This window comes from Brachionichthys hirsutus, chromosome 10 (assembly GCF_040956055.1).
Source record: "Brachionichthys hirsutus isolate HB-005 chromosome 10, CSIRO-AGI_Bhir_v1, whole genome shotgun sequence".
Classification (NCBI taxonomy): domain Eukaryota; kingdom Metazoa; phylum Chordata; class Actinopteri; order Lophiiformes; family Brachionichthyidae; genus Brachionichthys; species Brachionichthys hirsutus.
The window spans coordinates 7,907,212-7,928,613 of record NC_090906.1 but is presented as its reverse complement, the minus strand read 5'-3'; the positions used below and the strand labels follow the sequence as shown (position 1 = coordinate 7,928,613).

General features: G+C 43.9%; 1 protein-coding gene across 1 annotated transcript; it reads right to left on the bottom strand.

Moving 5' to 3' along the window:
• Window positions 1-5,357: 5,357 nt before the first annotated feature.
• LOC137900108 (sodium/potassium/calcium exchanger 3) lies at window positions 5,358-20,512 on the bottom strand. The gene is made up of 17 exons (XM_068744164.1): window positions 20,410-20,512; window positions 15,336-15,446; window positions 9,297-9,373; window positions 9,135-9,209; window positions 8,969-9,053; window positions 8,563-8,666; window positions 8,407-8,481; window positions 8,289-8,314; window positions 7,373-7,426; window positions 7,148-7,290; window positions 6,898-7,064; window positions 6,582-6,822; window positions 6,340-6,506; window positions 6,023-6,137; window positions 5,822-5,934; window positions 5,664-5,729; window positions 5,358-5,468 (listed from the first exon to the last, which is right to left on the bottom strand). Exons 1-17 carry the CDS (start codon window positions 20,510-20,512, stop codon window positions 5,358-5,360), a joined length of 1,833 nt encoding a protein of 610 aa, XP_068600265.1.
• Between the last annotated feature and the right edge of the window lie 890 nt (window positions 20,513-21,402).

The window sequence follows — 21,402 nt, the reverse complement described above, 5'->3', positions numbered from 1 at the left end:
TGCCAAATAGACAGTTTGAGCAGCACCGAAAACCAGGTCCTTGCCGTACGTCACCAAAATCTGACTTCCTGTTCAGGTTTTTTTATTTTTTTTTTTACACATACGGCTTCACAAAGTTGCTAAAACCTTTTCTCTCCTGAGAGCAGGAATAGAACGGGAATCAAGTATGCAAACTCATCTTTTTGTAATATTTATATATTTCTACGGCATATTATAGAGTTAAGTATAGACAAATGCAAAGAAGATTGTAATTGTCTCTCATGTCATCATTATGGATGAACCCAAGCAATGCCGGTTGCTAGTACGACTCTGAGGGATCCGTTTCCCATCTCGTCTGCTGGCTCTGGCACAACCAGAATCTATGACTTAAAAACCCGCCATCTCTGTCGCCGCAGCTTGAATGGATGAAGCACTTCAGGAACGAGAGAGTTGACTTCGATGCGGTTGTTGAAAGCGTTCAAAGCGAGCTGCACAAAATTAGGAGATGCACAAGTTCTGTGTTTCATTTAGGGCTCGGTTCTCGGCTTTTTATAAACTGTTTAGGCGACTGCATAGACACGATGCAGACGTGATTTTGATGCAATTGAAGGCCATGTGATCTCGCAGCCGGCCCACGTGCTGATGATATTAAAACAATATAAGAAGTCCTGTAGGATCCCCCCCCCCCCCCCCCCCACAACAACTATGAATGGTTCTGCATCGTTTAAAAGGATATATAGAGTCAAATGGAGAAAGAGCTCTTTTTGTTACTGCTTACGTACGGTAGTTTAAATATGCAACAGTTTCCCACAACGACAAGGCTGAAAGAAAGTCTGAGCTGCTAAAGCAAATTCTTTACCTCAAACAGAAACAGTATTTAAAGGGTGAAAACATGCCGTTGGTGGACGGGATAGTGGCGGTGGGATGAATGGGGAGGACGGCTGCAGTGTCTGCTTCATACTGGTAGGCCAGTGCTCAGCTCAGTAACCGTTTGCACGCTCAGTAACCGTTCGCACGCTCCTATGCTGCATAGTCGTCTCAGCGTTAGCTCGGGGAACGTGGCGTAATAACAATTAACCATGCTTTCATGTTCTTACAACAGCCAACTAACAATAGCAGAAGCGTTACACAAGTATAACTCTGTTTCTCATCGCCTTTGATCGTAGTGGCGACTGATTTTCCTGGACGTTTGTGTACCTGGCGGGGCGGATTGGGTCGGACATTGAGGTTGCTTTCTAGTTAATCCTGTGATCCAGGTCTCAACCGAGCCACTCTCTTCCAAAGCTTGAAGCAAAGCCCGTAATGTGATTAAGAGGCAAATTCAGGAAGCGCACCTTGTAATGCTAAACGGATGAGTCGCGGTGGACCAGCATTGAGCTTCTTCGTGTGTCGTGATTGTTTCTAATCAGATTTTAAAAGCAAACTTTGTTCTGGCTTTGAAAGAGAATCGTTTCACGACGGCGAATGTTTAAACTGAGACCAGCGGTTTACGGAATAGCTAAATGCTCTCTTTGTGGACTTTTGTTTTATTGTATGAAAATTGTCTGGAGGAAAATAAAATACTCGGCACTATAACCTGTTGATTGGTTGATTTTGTTTGTCTTCCTCACTGAGCCAGAAGATCTAGCTTTTAGAACTTAACCCCGACTTAAAGAATTTAAAATGTACTGAATGTTTTTTAACAAAGTACGTTTCTAATCTGCTGCGCTTGTAAATCACCGAGACTCAGGGACGAGTTCTGCTTCTGTCCCCAGACTCAAAACTATACACGGAGGACGTCACAGGACATTATGCTTTAATTGATTCATTCAAGGCTATGTTTTAGCATCTTTTATGCCCTTAAATCCTACTTAATGGCTTTATATTTATGTTACTATGTCTTTAATTATTACACACATAAATAGGGTTTGAGAAAAACAAAACAATTCTGCCTGTTTGCTCCATTAGATGGCGTTCCTTCTCTAAAGTGTGTCCCCTTCAGAATTCAGCAGCAATGAATGGGCTGTTACAGAGAAAAGCAGCAGGTGAAAGAAATGAAATATACAACTGAAGTTTGTCTTTTATTGAACTCGAGATACAACAGTCTCCTATGATCCCTTACAACCTCTAAACAACGCGTCTGAAGATCACAGCAGATTTTTACACAACAGTCGTGACATGCTGTGAAAGCCCAGCAGGTTCAGCAGTTTGGTTTGGTGCTGTCGCGTCTCACCGTCGCCGTCGCCAGCGTTGATGCAAACTCACAGTAGTGAGCGACGGAGAATCTCAACATCACAAACTGTTGGGAAAATATGATGAGACATTTTGGACTTTGGGGACGGGAACAAATTATTCATCTGTCGGTTAGTAGGTCCATAAAATGGCACACAAATAAATAGGGCTTAAAGAAAAAGGCATCAAATCTATTCATCGTTATTCAGCTGGTTAATATTCATTTATTTTACAATTATTAATTACACAATTACTCGTAATTATTACAGCATTCACTTCAGTAATTCAAACAAGCACCCCCCCCCCCCCCCCCACCCCGTGCGTATATGTGCACCTTCGCTACCGTTACTTTGGGATGTGCAGCTGCATGATATTTATTAGCTCTTATTTATTGTTAGGTGTTTTAACGGCACATAAATACCTTTCAATGTGATTTTGTGGTGCCTTGTGACCTCCGGGTTTGATATTTGAGCTGTTCTGTTTATGTCAGTGTGATAATAAAACTGTAGCTAAAAGATGAAAAGTATTTCGTTTTACCGGGAAAGGCATACTTCCGGTCATTTAAATAAGGTTGTATGTCTTATCTATTATATTTTTAAGAAAACATCTTAGTTGCACGCCAACATTCCTAAAGAAGAATATTGCTAATGTTCAAAGTGCTGATTTGTTTCTATAAAATATATCTGTTTGAGCTGATGTCAACTATTGGAAGAGGAAAAACACAGATTAATTGCTTGTACATTCACAAGTTTAAATATTTCAGCGACTCTTTAAAAAACATTTTAAAAATTACTTAATTGTGCTTTTTTTTTTTACTTAATTAAAACCTGTAAACTGGAGCTTCATTTTCCGTGTTTCCGTCTACGAAATAAGTTTGTCAATGACTAATACTGAAGAGAAATTCCTAGTACTGAGAAAACTTTAAGACACAACAGCAACTGTATTATTAACAACAGAGTCGTCGTCTCGCCACAGCCTTTTAGCAAGAGAACAAAATACGCATTCATTCCGTATATTAAACAAATAGGCCGACAGTTTGTATTTTTAAAAATATCAAAAACACCACAAAATTAGTGTCTGTCCGACATTCATTATTGTAAGTATATTTAACATTTACAAACAGTATAAAGTATTGTGTTGTAGACAATGACGATAATTATACAGCCATTAACAAAACAGATTCCCTGGCTCCCTTTGGTGGAACATTTTTATCTTGAATTTATTATGAGAATGTGTTTAAATTTCACATTTTCATTTGGGAGAGAGGTGTTATAAACATGTAATACGCAGCAATATTTGTCATCCAACGCAAAAACATATTTGTACGTGTGAGTATATAATGAGCTGCTTTGTCCTCATAAGACAAAACGTTACACCAAAGGGAAATCATCTCTTAAAAAGTGCTAGAAACAATACGAACATTGATTGTCGTACCTAGATGTGAAGTATTACAACTAACCTGCACTCAGGCATTGAACTTTGTGACACTCACAGAAGTGGCATATATAGTATACATTATATTTCAGTCATAAGACCTCCCAAAATACTGCAACGCTAGGTTAATCTCTTCATGTACATTAAGATGTACCGACGCTCGCTCACAGTAAGCAGACAGGCAGAGTCTTCAGAATGTGGTTACAATAACAGTCTCTATTCTAACACTTCTTCTGACACAAACTTGTCGTATATTTACTGTAGGACTAAAGTACCTCACAGGCTCGGTGCCGGCTGCTACATTTGAATGCATGTAAATAGTTCCACGTGTATGGAACAGTCAGCGAGGCTATACATTCAAAACGCACGACAATATTCAACCTAAGGCCAACAGACGACATCAATCTGATTCTCTGAGGGTTTTTTTTTTTTTTTTTTTTTTTTTTTAACAAGAGGCGTTAACAAGATTCTAAAACATGACCAAAAAAAAAAGTTTTTTAAAATCACACCACTATGAATCTTAAACGTTGTTAGCTACCTGTGCATATCCTGTACAGTCCAACAGTCGTCACCAACCCTGTTAAAATTCACTTTGCTTTCCTTGTTATTGGAAATCAAAATCACTTTGCTCAGCTTGCAGCAGGTTGGAACATTAAAAACATAAATAAATAAATTAACAGCAGACTCAGATGAAAAGAGCTTTTGCCAAGTCTGATTATTATTATGAGCAACTTTGGGCTTCTTTTCTTAAAGTCTCAGAGGTTGCTGGCCTTTTTCGATGCTCTCCAGATGCGTCGCCAAATGGAGGTCAATCAGCAGCAAGAGCGTTGTGAATCAGTCAGTCCAACAGGCTCACTAACCATGAACCAGTAAGGGCTGGTGCCTCACCAGTTCCAGGCTGGCATTCTGCAGACAGATCTACTGGAGATAGTGGCCAAAGAAGAATAAAAAAAAAAAATCTCCCTTCGAAAAGGGAAACTAGAATGTGGTGCAATTTCTGCTTCTGTCGAGACAAACTGACGATTCAGCAAAAACTAAATGTTGAAATTTGCTTCTTTTTTTTATAACGGTTGCTTATGGTATGCAAAATATTGTCACAATAAATTGATCAACCGGAGGGAGTCCCGTGGTCGCCGATCGGCGAGTGAAAGAGAACTTTGTGTGCTTTCAGAAGATCAAAACTACACGTGCTGAAACTGAGCCCGTCAATCGGCTGTAAATCGAACGTCTGAGGGTTTATTGCTTCGATTGATACGTCATGTATTCATAGTACAGTTGTAAAGAAGAGGCAGTTAAGATTTCGATTTCAAGCGTGAAGCGAGATTTTAACTCAGCTGCAGTCAATGTGAGGAAGCAAAAACAACGACGACAACGACGCGTCTACATAATCTAACGATTCGTTTTCTGAATCATTTATCATTTGGTTGGCATCACTTCCTATTTATTTTTGTCACTTCCATCTGCCATGAAATTACTTTCAGAAGTCACCCCAATTCTTAAATTAAAGGATACGTAAAGGATGGAATGAAATTTGGGCTCTTTACAGACGGCATCGGTGCGTGTTGCGTCAGTATCGCCGCTACAGACAGAAACTCTCACAAGGAACAACAACAACAACAACAACAACAAAAACACTGTCACTCTTTTGGCTTCAGGAAAAAAAAAGACACGAGGCAGGAAAGCGGGTACTCGGTCCGCTGCCCGATGGGACGGACCTCTGACACCAGCGACGCTCACATCTGCCCGAAGAGGATGGAGCAGAGCAGGAAGATGGCGTAGAGAAACAGCAGCGCCAGACCCAGCCGGCGATCCAGCCTCCAGCGGTTCAAATGAACGCTCGTCACCTGAGGCCGGAGACAGTGGGGAGAACGTTAACCCCTGTTGGAGACTGAAGATGCTTATCACGGGTCACTTACGCTCATCGGTACTCGTTTATTTCAAATACCATCCCTGACTACTCGGACCGAATTAAACAATCGACCTGCACTGATCTGTTTCATATCAGAGCCCTGCAACATTTGGAAAGGCAAATATCTCACCGTCAAAAACACGGATGCCAGGAGCAGGATGACAGAATACACCAATCCTTTATTATTTATGAAGACCTGTCGGGGGGGGGGGGGGGGGAAGAAGCAGGCGTCCGTCACATCGAGGTGAGAACACTAAACCGGACAAATCGTAGGCAGGAGATACATACGGCTGATCCGTGGTCCACCATCAGGGTACGCAGAGCCCAGGGGAATCCCAAGCCTAACAGGATGTCAAATATATTGCTGCCGATGGAGTTGGACACCGCCATGTCTCCCATGCCTTAAGAAAGAAACGGGGTAAAGTGTCAGAAATTCTCCAGGCGATGCTGCCACAGAGGCAGGACAGGTAAAAAGCGGTTCCTTCTTACCTTGTCGAGCGACGATCAGACTCGCCATGCAGTCCGGAACGCTGGTCCCGGCTGCCAGGAACGTTATGCCCATGATGTAGTCTGGGATGTCCAGAGTGTGGCTGATGATGGTGACCTGAAACATGAGAGAGAAGCAGGGTCACCTGCGCATGTCTGATGAACAGGACGGTAACCGTCTGTCCAGGAAGTCCTGTCAAACAGTTTCTGCTTTGTGATTACGGTAATATGGACGATTAGGTGATCAGGTCAGATGGATAACTGATATCTGCAGATCAGAATGACGGCGTCATGGCAGACACATCCGTGAGCGTCCTCACCATCCACACCATGAGGTAGGAGAAGATCGCGATCCACAGGGTGGAGGCCACGAAGGTGGCCATGAACCAGCGGTGCCAGCGTGGAAGAATACAGTTGGGCACGGTGCAGTAGAGCAGGAGGCCCAGGGGCCACGTGATCACCCACTTGACCCGCGCAGGGAAGCTCCCTGTGAGGCAGGACGCCATCTTGTTTAGAATGAGAACCAAGTGGAGCGTTTGCTTTGGTGTTTGATCTTCCTCACCCGGTATGCGCAATGGACTGAAAATCCCATCTTCATCGTCGTCCTCGTCCTCCGGCCGTCCTGCTGGGCTTCCCGGCTTGTCTCCCGTCTCCGCGGCGGCTCCTATCCCGGGAGCCTTCCCTCCGTTCTCCAGACTGCAGGAGCCCGTCCTCTTCAGGCTGTTGCTGGCGGACGCCCCCCGTGACCCGGGACCGGCCTCGCCGTCCCGCTGGCACGTCGAGCTCTGTATCAGCCTCTGTCTCTGTAAGAGGAAGCGATAACTCTTTGTTGTAGAGCTCTGCGCGGATGGAAAAAGCCTGGCGAGTGCATCGGGCACCTCGCTGATGAGCACGCGTCCAGCCATGGAGAGTCTGGTACGAGGGGAGAAGTGGGGCGTGATCATGATCCGCAGGCCGGCCTCAGAGAAGGACAGTTTGTGGGGGTTGAGGGTGAGAAGCTCATCCACCATGATGACTGGAGGAGGCTCCTGACCATTGGCCTGGCCTGTGGAAAGCATTTTAGGCGGGATTTAGTTTTCTGAGAGCAGCGGAGTCTTTAAGAGTCGAGATATTCTGAGGGCTTCTGACCCTTGCTGAGAAGCACCATGGATGTGGTGCATGCGGAGGCATCCTCTCCGGGCTTGTCCTCTCTGCGATCCTCTGATCGGGGGCAGCACGGCTTGAGGCTCGCCAACTGCTGCATTACAAACGCCAGAATCTGGGAGTTAAACCTGCAACACGACAGATACCAATTTAGCGCATCCATTTCTACAGGAAACAGGGTGGGTGTGTGTCACGGTGTGAAAAACTTACTTCATGATTATAATGTAGATGCTATACATAGTCATGAGGAGCAGAGATTCCCACCTGCACAACAAGAATATTAGTTTAACCTGATGTAACGTACAACAAAAAGGTTCCTTAAATAATATACATTAAAATGATCGTGAATGAAATATGTTACATCAATGAATATGCATTGTTAATTATATATACATGATATAATGTTATATAATTATGTTTGTGTCACATGCATTACAAAGATGTTTTTGTCTTATAACAGTAAACATAGTGATACGTTAAAAATATATTTTAAAAATGATCAACCTGAAAGGGAAATATATTTCTATTCTGCCAATATATTTTGTGTTATTGGAAGTTTTTTATTTGGAGTTAATTATTTTAGAAAGTATGACATTGTTAAAATAATCATTATGAAATATTTTATTCTAATAACATAATAATAATAAATAGATATTAAAGAATAATAAAATGATATTTCATAATAATATTACCTTATTTTATAATTTAATGGCCATATTATATATTTGTCTGTCATTTATCAAAATGGTATTTATTTCAAAATTATGTTTTTATTTGTTTAATTTGGAATCTTTTGACTTTTGACAGCTGAAGCCCAAATCTGTTGGGCTTCATTGTTGATTTGTTGAGAACCAATCAGGAACCAAAGTCAGTCTAATGTGTTCCACCTCCAGTGACCTTTGATGACCTCTTTGACACGTTGATCTTCCCGTTTGTAAGAACTGTCATTTGAAGACAAGCCGACGACACCAACTCTGGATGTGTATCCACGGAAATGTGATCGTATGAAAAAAACTGCTCGGTCTGTCAATACTGTAGTACTTTTACTTCATTTCAAAAGTATTTAAATTAAACTAACAGCACAATTACTCCTTATTTAAAGTGTCTAATTTCAGTATTCACTCACCAGTCGACTCTGGCATCGTAGATAACCTGAAGAGAAGAAGAAAGGACTCTTTAGAACACTGTGTGCATTTATAAATGCTTAAAAACATCGTTCATTCGCAGCTGTTCCCGTTTCTCACCATGATTAGAGTCAGAACAGACAGGATGTAATAGGAGGAGTCTCTGAAAAGCGGCCACCACGTCAGGACAATGATCTGCGAAGACATTTATGTTAGCGCCCCTTCCCTCTGGAAGAACTTCACATTAGCTGCCAACATCGGTGTTTTATTATCTACCTGGCCTGCAAAGATCCCACTGAGCCCGATGATGACCAGGATGTTGAAGACGGCCGAGCCGACGATCGTGCCGACTCCGACGTCTCCTTTGGTGATGAAGACGCCTGAGGATTTATGACAGGAGGGAGGGAGCCGCTTATTTAGTATCTGTCTAAAATTATCACTGTCTGTCTTCCCCTATCGGTCTCTCACACATAACCGTAGAGAAAATAACAAAAAAGAAATCAAAGATAAAGAAATCCCTTTTGTGTTGGTGTTTCAAAAGCTGCTGACGTCCCTTGGAAGACTTCGCCGCTGCAGAAACTGCGAGGATTATTTCAATTTCCAGCATTTTTTGATAAACTTCTCAAGATAAACATGCCTTATCAAGAGCGGTTACTTGGTTTCGATTGGCTAAGCTACTAACCAATGAGTGAGGTGAAAAGCTCTGGAGCAGAGCTCCCTGCAGCCATGAATGTCGCCCCGGCCACATCTTCACTCAGCTGCAGGTTCTGAAACAACAGACCGGAAATAAAACCCGATTAATGGAGCCCGTTTAGAACACATCTGAGGGACAGGAGCCGCTTCCTCACCGTAGATATTTTCTCAAGGGACGGGACAAAGTAGTCGTCACAGACGATGGCGAGCGCATAGAACATGTAGATGGCCTGCAGAGGGAGAGGATAACCGTTTCATCGCAACGCATGTTGCCAATGATGAAGCTAAGAACAGGCGACGCTGCGTGAAGTACTCACACAGAGCGCGTGCAGAAACACGGCCCCGTTTCTCCTCTGCTCCTTGGTAAAGATGTCCTCTGGAAACTCATGGATGGCTGCGATGAGACAGGCATGATGTGAAATAGTCTCTTTCAAACGCCCCCCCCCCAAAAAAAAAAAAAACCTGACAGTGTGGCTAAAAATAGTCTGTGACACAATGACGTCACTACATAACAATCTGATCATGCCTGACATGAGGGAATACAAACGTTTCCGCTATTTGGGGAGAAGATTTCCTTGTTTCCCTATTTCTTCTTTCATATTTGATTTTTAATGGTATATTTTCTTGGCATCTTCACCATCTTTAGCCACATATCAAGTCATATCAAACTGAAATCACAGGCATAAAGAATAGAAGTCAGGGGTGTCATTTCGTGTTGTCACCCTGTGTCTCTATCTCAGACACCCCGTTTCCAGACATCCCACAATGCCATAAAGACGCAGTGTTTGCCCTGCACAAAAGAGCGAGACAGGAAGTGGAAAATGGCAGCTGCTTCCTGTCCGTCCTCAAGTGTAATAATCATTTAAAAAAAGAATATGTTAAAGACAGCTTAGCCTCCCCCCTTGTCCCCTGACATTACGAAAGGGAGCCTTGAGAGTGTGCTGCAGCTTCAATTTACAACTGTGGACTGAGCTGGGTGAATTTAAACTACTGGGGGGGGGGAGCGTGGAGCTATTAATAGCTCTTCTGCTGCGTGAGACAACTGTGAGTCGACATGCACACAATAAGCCCAGTGAGGCCATCATGATGCAGGCTGCATCGCCGCTGCACGGATTAAGAGCGGGTTGCTCGAGATGACGGATATGAGATGTGATCTTTGACATCGAGGAGAGGGAGGATGCCATATGGTCTCGAGGAGGGAGGGGGGAAGGGGGGGGGTCAGAGATTTGGCTGTGTGCAGTTAGGAAATGTAAATGTTTGTGCAGCGTTGTTTACACGCTCCGGTCGGAGCACGGCGCTGTCTGCCTGGACGCACACTGCGCCAGGAGCGGCTTCTGGTGCATCATTTCCAAGTCAAAGCGAGTCCCTAAATGTTGGCACAGCGCCGTGTCTCCGTTAGGGACCAAAAAGCTTATTTTCTGTGTGCCAGCTGTCGCTGCATGTCAGGGCTCGTCCTCTAAATCGCCGAGGCTTAGCGTGCAAAGTTTCTGTCGCCTCATAACAAGATCGAGGGCGCCTGAATGTGACGCAGCACTCAGTGTGTCCTATCAAGCAGCTTGTCAGGCCGGTCAGCTGTTAGACATCTGTGCCTTCATTTCCTTCATCCTCTAATTCTCTCCTCGGTGCATCCCGTCCGACAGACCCGAGAGTCTCCGTGTCTCTCCTCAGCCACAAAACGCAGACTCCCACATTACTATTGCTGGAAACCGCCAGGCTGCAGCACGTAGCCCAGATGGATGCTTTGAGGAGTCACTCTAGTGAAGGCAGTTGCTATGGCGACCCTCTCCCTGGGGGTTGTTTTTTTTTCCATGGGTGGCAGTAGGAAACCAAAGCCCAGGCAGTGAGAAAGGGGGAGGTGAATATATATTTCCCATGGTTAGGAGGAATAATAATAATAAAAAAAAAGAGCCGTGACAGCAGCTCTGGACAGCAATGTCTAAAAATATTTATTTTTCCTTACAAACTCTCAGGAGAGATCTGACAAAGCGAGGGAGGGGGAAGAAGGGCGGGGCCGGCCTGCCGTGGGCTGCTGGGCAGGAATGCGTTTGACTCGTACGGCGGGCTGAAGATGATGCAGCTCCACCAATCAGATGTGGCATCAGCCTGACACTCAATCAGAGGCCAATCAGAGCACCCCGCTGAGCGAGGGACCGACTCGGGCTCCTGCATTGATGTGTTGTTACATCATTCTGTGACATTTTCATTCCTTTCATTCCTAAACAAGCTGAAGGTCTCGATCTTAAAACGGTGAGCAGCAGGAGGCTGACGGATGGAAGGATTGAATCAGTTTATCCAAGTCTATAAAACAAAACACATTAAGAGATGGCGGAACACTCTGGCCTCGTAAAAGAAGGAATCAGATTATATCGTAGGCTTTTACATCCATCGGCTCTGGGGAAAATAAAAACGTCTTTTTTGTTTATGATTAGCCATTAAAAATGTTAAATGAAAAGGACAGTGTAGGTAAGGCGTTGTTATTAAAAAATAAATAAACAAAACTACAAAAGCATTCGGAGAGCGCAAACCTCCACCAAGCAGCTCATTCCCCTCATCTAAACAACAGAAAACATATAAAAGTTTAAATAGTACAAAAAAAAAAGCATAGTAAAAGTTAATTCTGTATCATTTACATCCAGTTTTGGCTGCGGTGTCGGAAGGTGAAGGGACAGAAGGAAGGGGGAGAGTTATTCCTCTGAAAGGGAGTCCACCTCCATAAAGTGACCGGCTAACTGTCCTGGGCTTTTTTCATTCTCTTGAGCTCGAATAGTTTACTTCTCCATACCAAGAGACGGATGGCATTTTCATATTTGCCGATAATTTCCTTCTTTAATTCGACAGTTGTTCTCACTGCTTTCTGTTGGATTTATTCAGTATTTAATCGCACTGTCATTATCAAGATATGAATTCACTCATATTAACATCATTATTTTACAAGCATATTTTATTATGCAATCATAAACATGTGTGTCTAAATATAAATGCTCTGTGAAAACTGCAGCAGTGTGCAAACTCCAAGCTGATGTCTGATTAGAAGACCGGACGTCCTGACCTGCGCGACCTTGTTGCGGGACCGGACGATCTGACCTGCACCCCCTTCCCGATAAGGAAACTGTTCCGAGCTGACGGTTTCTGAGAAAACACAACAGAATGTGGTGTTTTTCCATTCTGTCTCCACTTCATTACCATATATCCCCCCCCCCCCCCCCGTAGGGAGGCAGAACCAATGTAACTAGGGTCCTCTGAATCTAATAAAAGGCGAGGCGACTGGCTGAGGAACCCGGAGATGAGCAGAGGAATTGTCCTAGGTAGATTGTAACCGGGATCTCCTCAGTTCATGTCCCCCAGCAGATCTACTCAAACTGAACCTACTCGGGTAGACGCCGCCTTCTTCGGTTCGCCTCGGCTCCTATCGTGTGTTCAAATTCCTAAAATCTGTTCGACTTCCGAGGCATTTTAAACTCTGTTTTTTTTGTTCGCAAACCGAGTTGTTCCAGAACTGAGGCTCCAAAGCTGAGAATTAATCTAAAATTGAAAAGCCTTCACTGGACTTTATGAGTGGAATCTCTCTGGTGGGGGGGGGGGGGGGGACTGAGCTCCCTCTGAGTCAACCTGCTGCAGGGGGGGCTTCAGTGCAGCTGAATAAAGGGAGCGGTACAGAGTAATGCTATTGACCTGCGAGTCTGCAGGCTGTCCTGGAGTGAAGCTACCGCATCGACTGACACACAAACATCTCTGCAACAAGCCTGCGTTTTTCATGAGGAATGAAAAATTAAATATTTCATCCAGGTGTGTGATGCAAATTAAATCGTGCATTTGTTCTTTGATTTGCTTTCCTTTGAGGTGGTTTCAATGCCGCGCTGGCGCTGATGAAACGACGGCAGCGCTTCAAACCGCCTCGCCTATCCTAATAAAAACATTGAACATAATGTCGACAGAGGTTAACCAAAAAAAAAGAAAAAAGAAAGACAGTTGGGGCTTCGCTTGATCTTGCCGATTGATCGATGGGCGAGGAAAATGAAGGGTAGAGACAGGAGGAAATGTTTTGTCTTTCAAGACAGACAGATTCAAGACTCACAACCTTAACATCTGATTTTGTTCCTTGAAAGTCATTTTTGTGAGCAGACGGTGAAAGGAGGCAAACAATGATCTCATTAGATGCTGCGTCAGAATGTGGCTGATCAAACAGCAATGGAAGACAGCGTCTGCCAGATTATCTGCCAGACTCAATTTCTCAGCCATTTCCCATAATAAAAAAACCCTGAAAATATGGCGATAGAAAAAGACTATTCCCAGCTGTCTGTGATTTCCCCAAATAGACACCGTGACAATCCGGGACAGCGGCACCGCTTCCTTCATTCACATCATTTGGACTCGCTTACGCCTTCCACCCTCTCTCTGCTGGACTATATTTAGGCCTTTGCTTTGCAATTTTAACATTTGAAAGACGTGGATTGTCGAAGGTTTCAGAATTTTGCATTCAGTTGCCTAGCGACAACGCCGATGGAAGCAGGCAGCATCTTGTTAAGCAGAGAGGAGGGATGAAAGGAGAAGAGGAAAAGTGCGTGGCTGGACAGCGTTGCGTAACTCTGGAGATAACATCCCCTGAGGTCCAGGGCAGGCTATTTAATCACTCCACATATTATGCAATCGCTGTCAGACGGCCTGCTGAGGAACATGGCAGCAGCCTGAGCCCGGGAGCCGCCTCGCCGCCGTCTGATGCTGCCTGTCCAATCTTTTATTCGCCTGCTCCTCTCCTCTCCAGTGTATTACCGTGGCGAGGCATCCACCCCAGCAGTATGCTTGTGCCTTTGCAGGAGATAATAATGAGGAAGCTCATTATTATCTGTCTGCAATCCAGGAACTCAATAAAGGTTATCTGTGTTACCAGGTAGCACAACACAAATTGGGAGCTAATGGAGTGGCGATGCAGAGTGGAGAAAAAAAACAATTACATTTATAATCATACAATAAGGGAGGAGTCAGCTGTGAGCCGATTAGGGTCTGACAGGATATTATGAGGAGCTACACCGTTTCATTACATATTTATTCAAGCTCTGGAAATAGCTTTGAGGGTCGGAGATAAAACGTTGGAGTAAAAGATGTTATTAACGATCACACGGTAGATGAAGAAGCTGAAGCCACACGTGCAACAAAGGAGCGTTCGCACATCAAAGTGGACTCACGCCGTGTACGCAGGTGTATTCCACTCAAATCTAGATTTCAACACTTACAGAAAGATTCATTACGTGTTTCTAGATTTAGATTTCACACCCACAATTGGCCGAACTGATGAAGCTCAGCAGGAACAGGCCGTTTGCATGCTATATATATATATTTTTAGCAGAGTTTAATTTTCATACATTTATGAGACAATGTAGCACAGCGTTTTAACAATAATGTGCGGCTCACATACAATAGAGCACTGACTGAGAGCTGAGCGTCGGGAAAAGGAGCTAAAGACACAGATTCGGATTTGGTCATTAACAGAGAAGATTCTTTTCTGTGCGGCCTGTTATTTAATCCACCCTGCTATTCTCCCCCCCGGCAACAATAGAGAGAGCTCCTCTCCAATCTGAATTTGTAATAATAAAACTGTCGGCTGCGATTAATCGAGCTAATGTCAGGCAGCCAGTAAATCAGGCCGGGCAGCAGCGAAACAGGGTTGCGATTATCCCTCTCGATCGACCGCCTCGGTAACAATTTCACGTAGAAAATGTGGAATCTGTCCGAACCGTTCGGAGGGCGGGGAGCAAAAAGGAAGAGCCTTTGACTGTGTTAGAGAATCTAACCTGACAGGATCTCACTGAGGCAGCCTCCTCGCACGTCTCCGCCGGCCTGCCGGTGCACAAACCTGACACGGACAACAATGCTCTCGACAAACCTGACCTTTCAGAACACCTGCAGGGGAGAGGCAGAATCCTCTGCCTTCACTGGAGGCAACACACTCATGACACTACACGCATCTAAACTTAGTCTGAATCCCAGAAACGTACAAAAGCAGAGGCTGAGTTTTTGTTGGATGTATTCACTTCCAGATAATGTTGTAGACTATATATTGTGCAAGAGCAACGCGATAGAATCATAAACTTATGTTGGGCCCCACTAGGATGAACAAAGGGTTAATACCACGAGATTACCTTGAAGATAACATTTATTGCAGGTCTGATGTAACAGCATGGATCAACGTGCTGAATTATCTTCATCTGTAAGATATTGTCTCGTTTTCTTTATTTCATTGGTGCCGATTAATGTTCTGTGCTAAAAGGTGTCATCTGATCAGAAAGCCTTACGCTGAAGGATGAAGAGGCGCCGTCTGGGTCTGGGGCTCAGACGTCTATCCAGGAACAGAGACTAACCTGCTCGGGGCTGAACCAGGCTCTGGTTGTCCGACTCCTCCTGCATCAGCCTTCGGGTCCACCGTCGCATCCCATCGGCCCCACCCAGCCAGAGTCCAGAAGTCTCTGTCTCTGTGAAGAAGAAGAAAGAAAAGAGCAAGAGCGTCATCTTGGTGCAAGAAACATTCAAATGGTTTCTGCTAGCGGTTAACATCCAGGCTGAGCGTCTCTTACATAAACGAATGTCTCGATCAAATGTCGAGATGAACAACAGAGTAGATCTCAGTGTTTGCATTCGGTCTTGATCCTGTCAGCCCTTACTCAGGGAAAAACGATCCAGATTCTCAGTTCTGACAATTTTATATTTTTTAATGTTTAATGTATATTTTTTTATGTTTTATGTTTTATGAATAAAACGTCACTTAATTGAGACAAGTCGAAGTCGTGGTAAAATATTTAAAAAAAATACGACACAGCTGAGTTTGTCCTCGAATGTGCCTATCCATGTGTTAGTTGGTAATTAAAATGATTAATTTTCTATCAGTGATCAGTAATTCAGCCCTTAATTCTTCCAGATATGAACAAGGGTTCTTATTCGATCATTTGCATTTTGGATTTTAAAAACGACCCTCAGGAAATCAACCAAGCCTTTTTTTCTCTGCAGCCTTTATTTCCATGCAGGGATTGTCCCCAGTTATTTTTGACTTCGGCGAGGGTCCCGCAGACTGTAGTGTCATGTTCCAGGCTCGTACAGATAACAGCATGTTCAGCGATGCAGGCCGCGCTGCCGTCAGCTGTCCCGAGCCATCAGCGCTGAAATCTTTATAGTGTGCATTTCATTCCTCGAGATCGCCGGGTGGGTTTCAGCTTTTAAGGTTTTACAGCAGCGGCTGAGGAACAGGCCAAAGATCAGTTTATCTCTGAACAGTAGATGAAACAAAGATATCCTCTCCACCACCCAGAGAGGACACGAGGCTGTTATTTCTGTCTCCACTGCACCCCATCCTTCTGTCAGTGAGGCAGCTTGGTGTGTGTTTGCAGGCGCTGTAGATGGATCTGCACTGTATTCACACTTACAACCGGGAGAAGGTTGCATCTAGTCTCAGGGAGAAATAAAAAAATATGACATGTATCTATTTTACTTCTTCAGATTTCTCAAGTCAATGACTGAGAACACGAGTGACCCAATGAATCCCTCCGTCACCTGAAGATGAAGCACCAATCGATTAATCACGTAAGACATTTGGGAAAGTTGGACAAGCTGAAGACATCACTTTGGAATTTGGAATGGGCTCGTTTAAAAAAACTCATTTTTTTTGGGCAATATATGCTCAAGTTATTCATAAATGAATTCAAAATCATGTGAAACACTCAATCATTATTGATAATAGCCAGTTGCAACCAAAACAGAGAAAAAGCAACAGCATAAAAAAAAAAACAAGATGCCACATAAATGACTTGCAGAAAGGTAAGATTTCCGTGTAACCTGAGGCGGATCTGACGGCAATGATTTCAGCCAAAAGACTCCTGCATGCAGTCTGGGAAGCCATTATTCCCGGTGCTTGCATTCATTAAGTCAGTACATGATCATTGCTCATCTCCGGAATGCTTGTGATTACACAAACGAGGCTCTTTGATTCCTGTCCAGGAATTCATACCTTCCAGTAAGTTTGAAGCTTCTGGTGTTGCCACATGTAAACAGGAAACCATTTACCCTTCGTAAAAGCTCCCAGATCCTGGTGCCGCAGTTTATTTAGAAACACATATACTTTAATATTTTGTATTTATCGCTGCAAAAAAGCACATTGGAATGAATCTCCATGCTCTGCTTCGATAATGTGAAATGACTCGTGATTATTTAAGGCAGTAAAGAAGATCAATTTGATCTCATTGCAACACACTAAACACGGGACGCATGACCAGCTATCTGATTATTGCTAGTAACAGAAGAATGACTTGAAATCGTGTTCCCTTCAGGAGAGACAAACCACTGTTGATTCCCAAAACAAGCCCAAACAAGACATTTGATTCTGTCAATCACACTTTGACTGGACAGACCGGCTTTCCTCGCGTCTCGCCCCAAACAGGTTGCTGCCTCCGCGGGGCAAGGCTGCAGGCAAGTGGCAGTAAATCTGTCTGGAGCGTTTTAAAAGCTCTGCATAAAAACTAGACAGGACTCACCTGACCTATTATAGTAGTAGTTTCATAAATAAAAGTACCTTTAACATTTCATTGAATCAAAACTGGTTAACTTACAACAATTTGATATTAGATCCAAGTCTGTTTACGATCATTTATCTTCCATCAGCCCCGCGCTTTAAATTTCATGGATCAGCAGATCTGGAAGATTACTCTGATTCAGATGAAACTCGTGGACTACCCCCCCCCCCAAACATTATAGGGATTATCCATGTAGTAATCCTTTTATTGACAGACAAACAAACAAACAAACAAACCAGAATGTCCTTGGCAGAGGTTCTGCACAGCAACACTGTGACATCAGACCACACACACACACACACACCGTACAGTAGACGTCTGACTGGTCCGTCTGTCTAACGGTCTGTTTTAGGACTCCATGATATTTTGCTTGCATTCTGATCAAAGCTCAAGTGATTAAAGTAAAAGGCTGCTAAATTAATAATCTTAGATTGTATGAGATTATTTTGTCATTTTAGCGACGGCTAACACGGCTTGGGTTCTGATGCTACACTCTGCATGTCAGCGGAGATTAGACGGCACTTAATCGTCTCTCTAATGTACAGTAGAGTTAGACTTTGATGTGACTTCCATTGATATATTTATTGAAGTATTACAGGTCTCATTACTCCATTCACATTTTTTTTTAATCTCAAGAATCACCTTTATAATTACAGTAACCCGTATTTTGCTCGAATCCCTTCTCCAAAACAATATAAATAAATGTGATTTTTTTTTGGTGTGTTCACACAGCCTTGAAAATTTAGATTTGTCATTTGTAAGCAAAAAATTATAAATTCTGCATAGTGATTTGGAGAATCTATAATAAATAAATCCTGACGACATGTGCATGTGAAAAGACTCAATAGTGATAAAACACGCACCGCAGGATCATCCAACTCCATAAATCCCAAACCTTTCAGCATCTTAGGTGTGAAAGTTCCAGTAAATAGAGCCAAAAAGAGAGGATACAAGCATGACTCGGCTTCATTCTCATGCTGTTTGTTTTACGTGTTCATAAGACACGGGCCGGTTCCCTCTGCTGCCATACGAGACCCAAAAGGTCTCCTAATATCAGAAGTGAAGTAGCGGCATGTTTAACTTTATGAAACTCTTTAACCTTTAGTCCAATAACTTAGTGCAATAACTCTGTCTATCCAGTGTCCTGTCCAGACGCTGTCATATTATGGGAGACACACAGGATTAATGAGTCTCCTGTCTCTCTCTCACACACACACACACACACATTTCTAAATGAAGCATCAAAACCTCACGATAATCGTCCGTCTGCAACGAAGACATTTGGTGAATTTGGTTAAATGACCACTTCCATCGTGTGGATTTCTGCTGCTGCAGGTGTTTGGTGTTTCTTCTGCAGCAGCATCATTTTTTTCTGAATGACGGTAGTTCCACTGTGATTGTAACAGATTTTTAAAGTGTCACGGTGCTCATTTTGCCAGACGCATACCGGGACGACGGTGTTGGAGCCGCCGCTGTCTTTAGAATCCATAAATGGTTGTAGAACATACTGTGATGTATTTTAAGTGTAACCCGCCTGTCACCGATACAGACAGCAGATCACATGCTTCTCCCGTGCCGTCATATGGTCCGAGTCGAGCGACCTCGGCCTTGGTTCCATCGAACCTCTTCTGGGTGATGGCGCCCTATCAGTTTAAAGGTGATAGGTGAATATTAATGAGACGGCTCGTTCACCAAGAAGCACAGCATAAACTATAGTACCTGCAGATCAAATGCTGCAGATAGAACAAAAGCAAAGTTCACTCATTCATATCAGTATAATCCACACGGGATTACAGGGGGGGGGGGGGCACTTGTGGTGCTGAAGCAGCTGTTGATTGTGATCTGTGGCCGCACCAGTGAAGGTGATGAGAGGATAATGAGCTGGATGGGTGTGTGTGTCAGATGCTTCCTGGTGAGACATTAAAGCACCCGCCTCACCCTCATTACTAGGAGAACAGACGTACTGCTCTAAGGAGGAGGTAACGCGCAGGCGACGCCATATAAAAAAAAAAAGTGATTTTAGTTTATTTTACTGTCACACAATCTGTTAAATTACCATTTACCGTCCTAATTTCCCAGTTTGGGATAAATAAAAATAAATATTTTATCTTATCAGGACCATCAATAAATGAGCTCATGGAAAAATCAGCAGATGTGCTGCAGATTCTGGGAAGCAGTTATGAATGTCATTTAATTATTCCTGTAAAACGGCCCACAACGACTTTATTATCCGCGTCTATTTTCCGACAATCCATTGCAGTGACAGCCTGGGAAAAGGCATAGATTAACGGAGAAGACGGTCTATTCTGAGATCAGGCAAATAGACCCAGAGGAATGAATCATTAACATCTGCAGTCAGAAACAGCTTATGAGATAAATCCAAAGAATGTGTGAAAGAATCTGCAGAAAGTCAGAACTAAACTCATAATCTGTGCCTGCTTCATGCAGTGTGGGGACAGATGGACAGAAGCTGGAAGACAAATATTGACCATTTACTAACAGAGCTGCAGACACACAGAGGACTGTGTGATGCCTGACACAATGTCCAGCACCAGAAAGGCACCTCCAACCCGCTCCACTTTAACTCAGCTCATGGGGAAACACCTGCATGCTCTAATCTAAGGGACCAGACCCTGCATGGTCATATTTATAGCCATAAAACAGAAGATTTGAGATAAGAAGGATGTTGGCCCTTTGCCCTAAACCATAAGAAAGTACTACGTAAAGCATTTTCCAATAGATTTAACTTAACAATTAAACTGATTATTATGTGGATACTTCATATATAAAATGTGTATTTGGCAAAGTCAATAGACTATAGAATCGTGCGCGCAAACGGACGCGCGCAGCCTCCGCGTCTATATTAAGGTCTCACCTGGTGCCTGAATGGCTTGCGTGAACCAAATGACAGCGACGAGCCCGACTGCACAGCAGCAGAACCGCTGGAAAGGCCGCCGGCGCCTCGCTGCTGCTCTCATTCCTCAGCCGGCCGCATGTCCACCAGAACGCATCTGTTGCTCTTCTTCTGACACTTTCTCTGCTCCCAACGAACCGCCGCCTCCTCCAACAGCAGGAGCAGCAGATGGCGACTTGTCTGCCAAGTTGTGTTCCACAAAAAAAAAAAAAAAAAAAAAAAGAAATCCCCGCAGACGAGCCCGATCTCGGAGCTGCCGCTGCCGCTGCGCCGCTTCACTCCGACAACCCTCCGGGGCGCGCAGACCGAGGAGACGCGGAAAAACGCACCGTGCGTAAAGTGCGCGGGCTGAAAGGTCGACAGGAGATCCCACAGTGAGCCGCTGCAACGGGAGCCGACATGGTTTGGAGCTCCGTGTGGGTTTTGTGTCTGTCGCTCCCTGCGCACGCTGCGCATGGCCACCAGGGGGCGACAGACTCAGGCAGTCCCGCGGACAAGCGCGTTTCTGCCCCCCCCATTCAACAAAAAATGATCTGCTGCTGGTTTTAAATAGGTCTAAAATGTTTGTTTAAAGGCTTGATTTTATTCTCAAAGACCTTCGAAACTAAAGACGCTGTCATTGATTGTCTCTGCTCTAATTACCTCCACCCTGCTGTTTGTCTGTTCGCAGGATTATTCGGAAGTTCTGGAATTTATGACACAATTTATGGGATGCATGGAAAATTCATTATTGTGCGATAACAGATAATAAAGATACAAACTTGTACCTGTAAGGTTAAACTGTAGCGGGAACAATTTTGCTCTGCATAAATAAATTTTCTGTTTATTGCAACCGGTCAGCAATTAATAAAATGACATTGTTTTGATGCCTGCATGCACATCAGCGAGGAAAAAACAGTCCTCCATTGCACTACAAGTGGTCAAAATCAACACAAGCTTTAAAGTGCAGCTCTA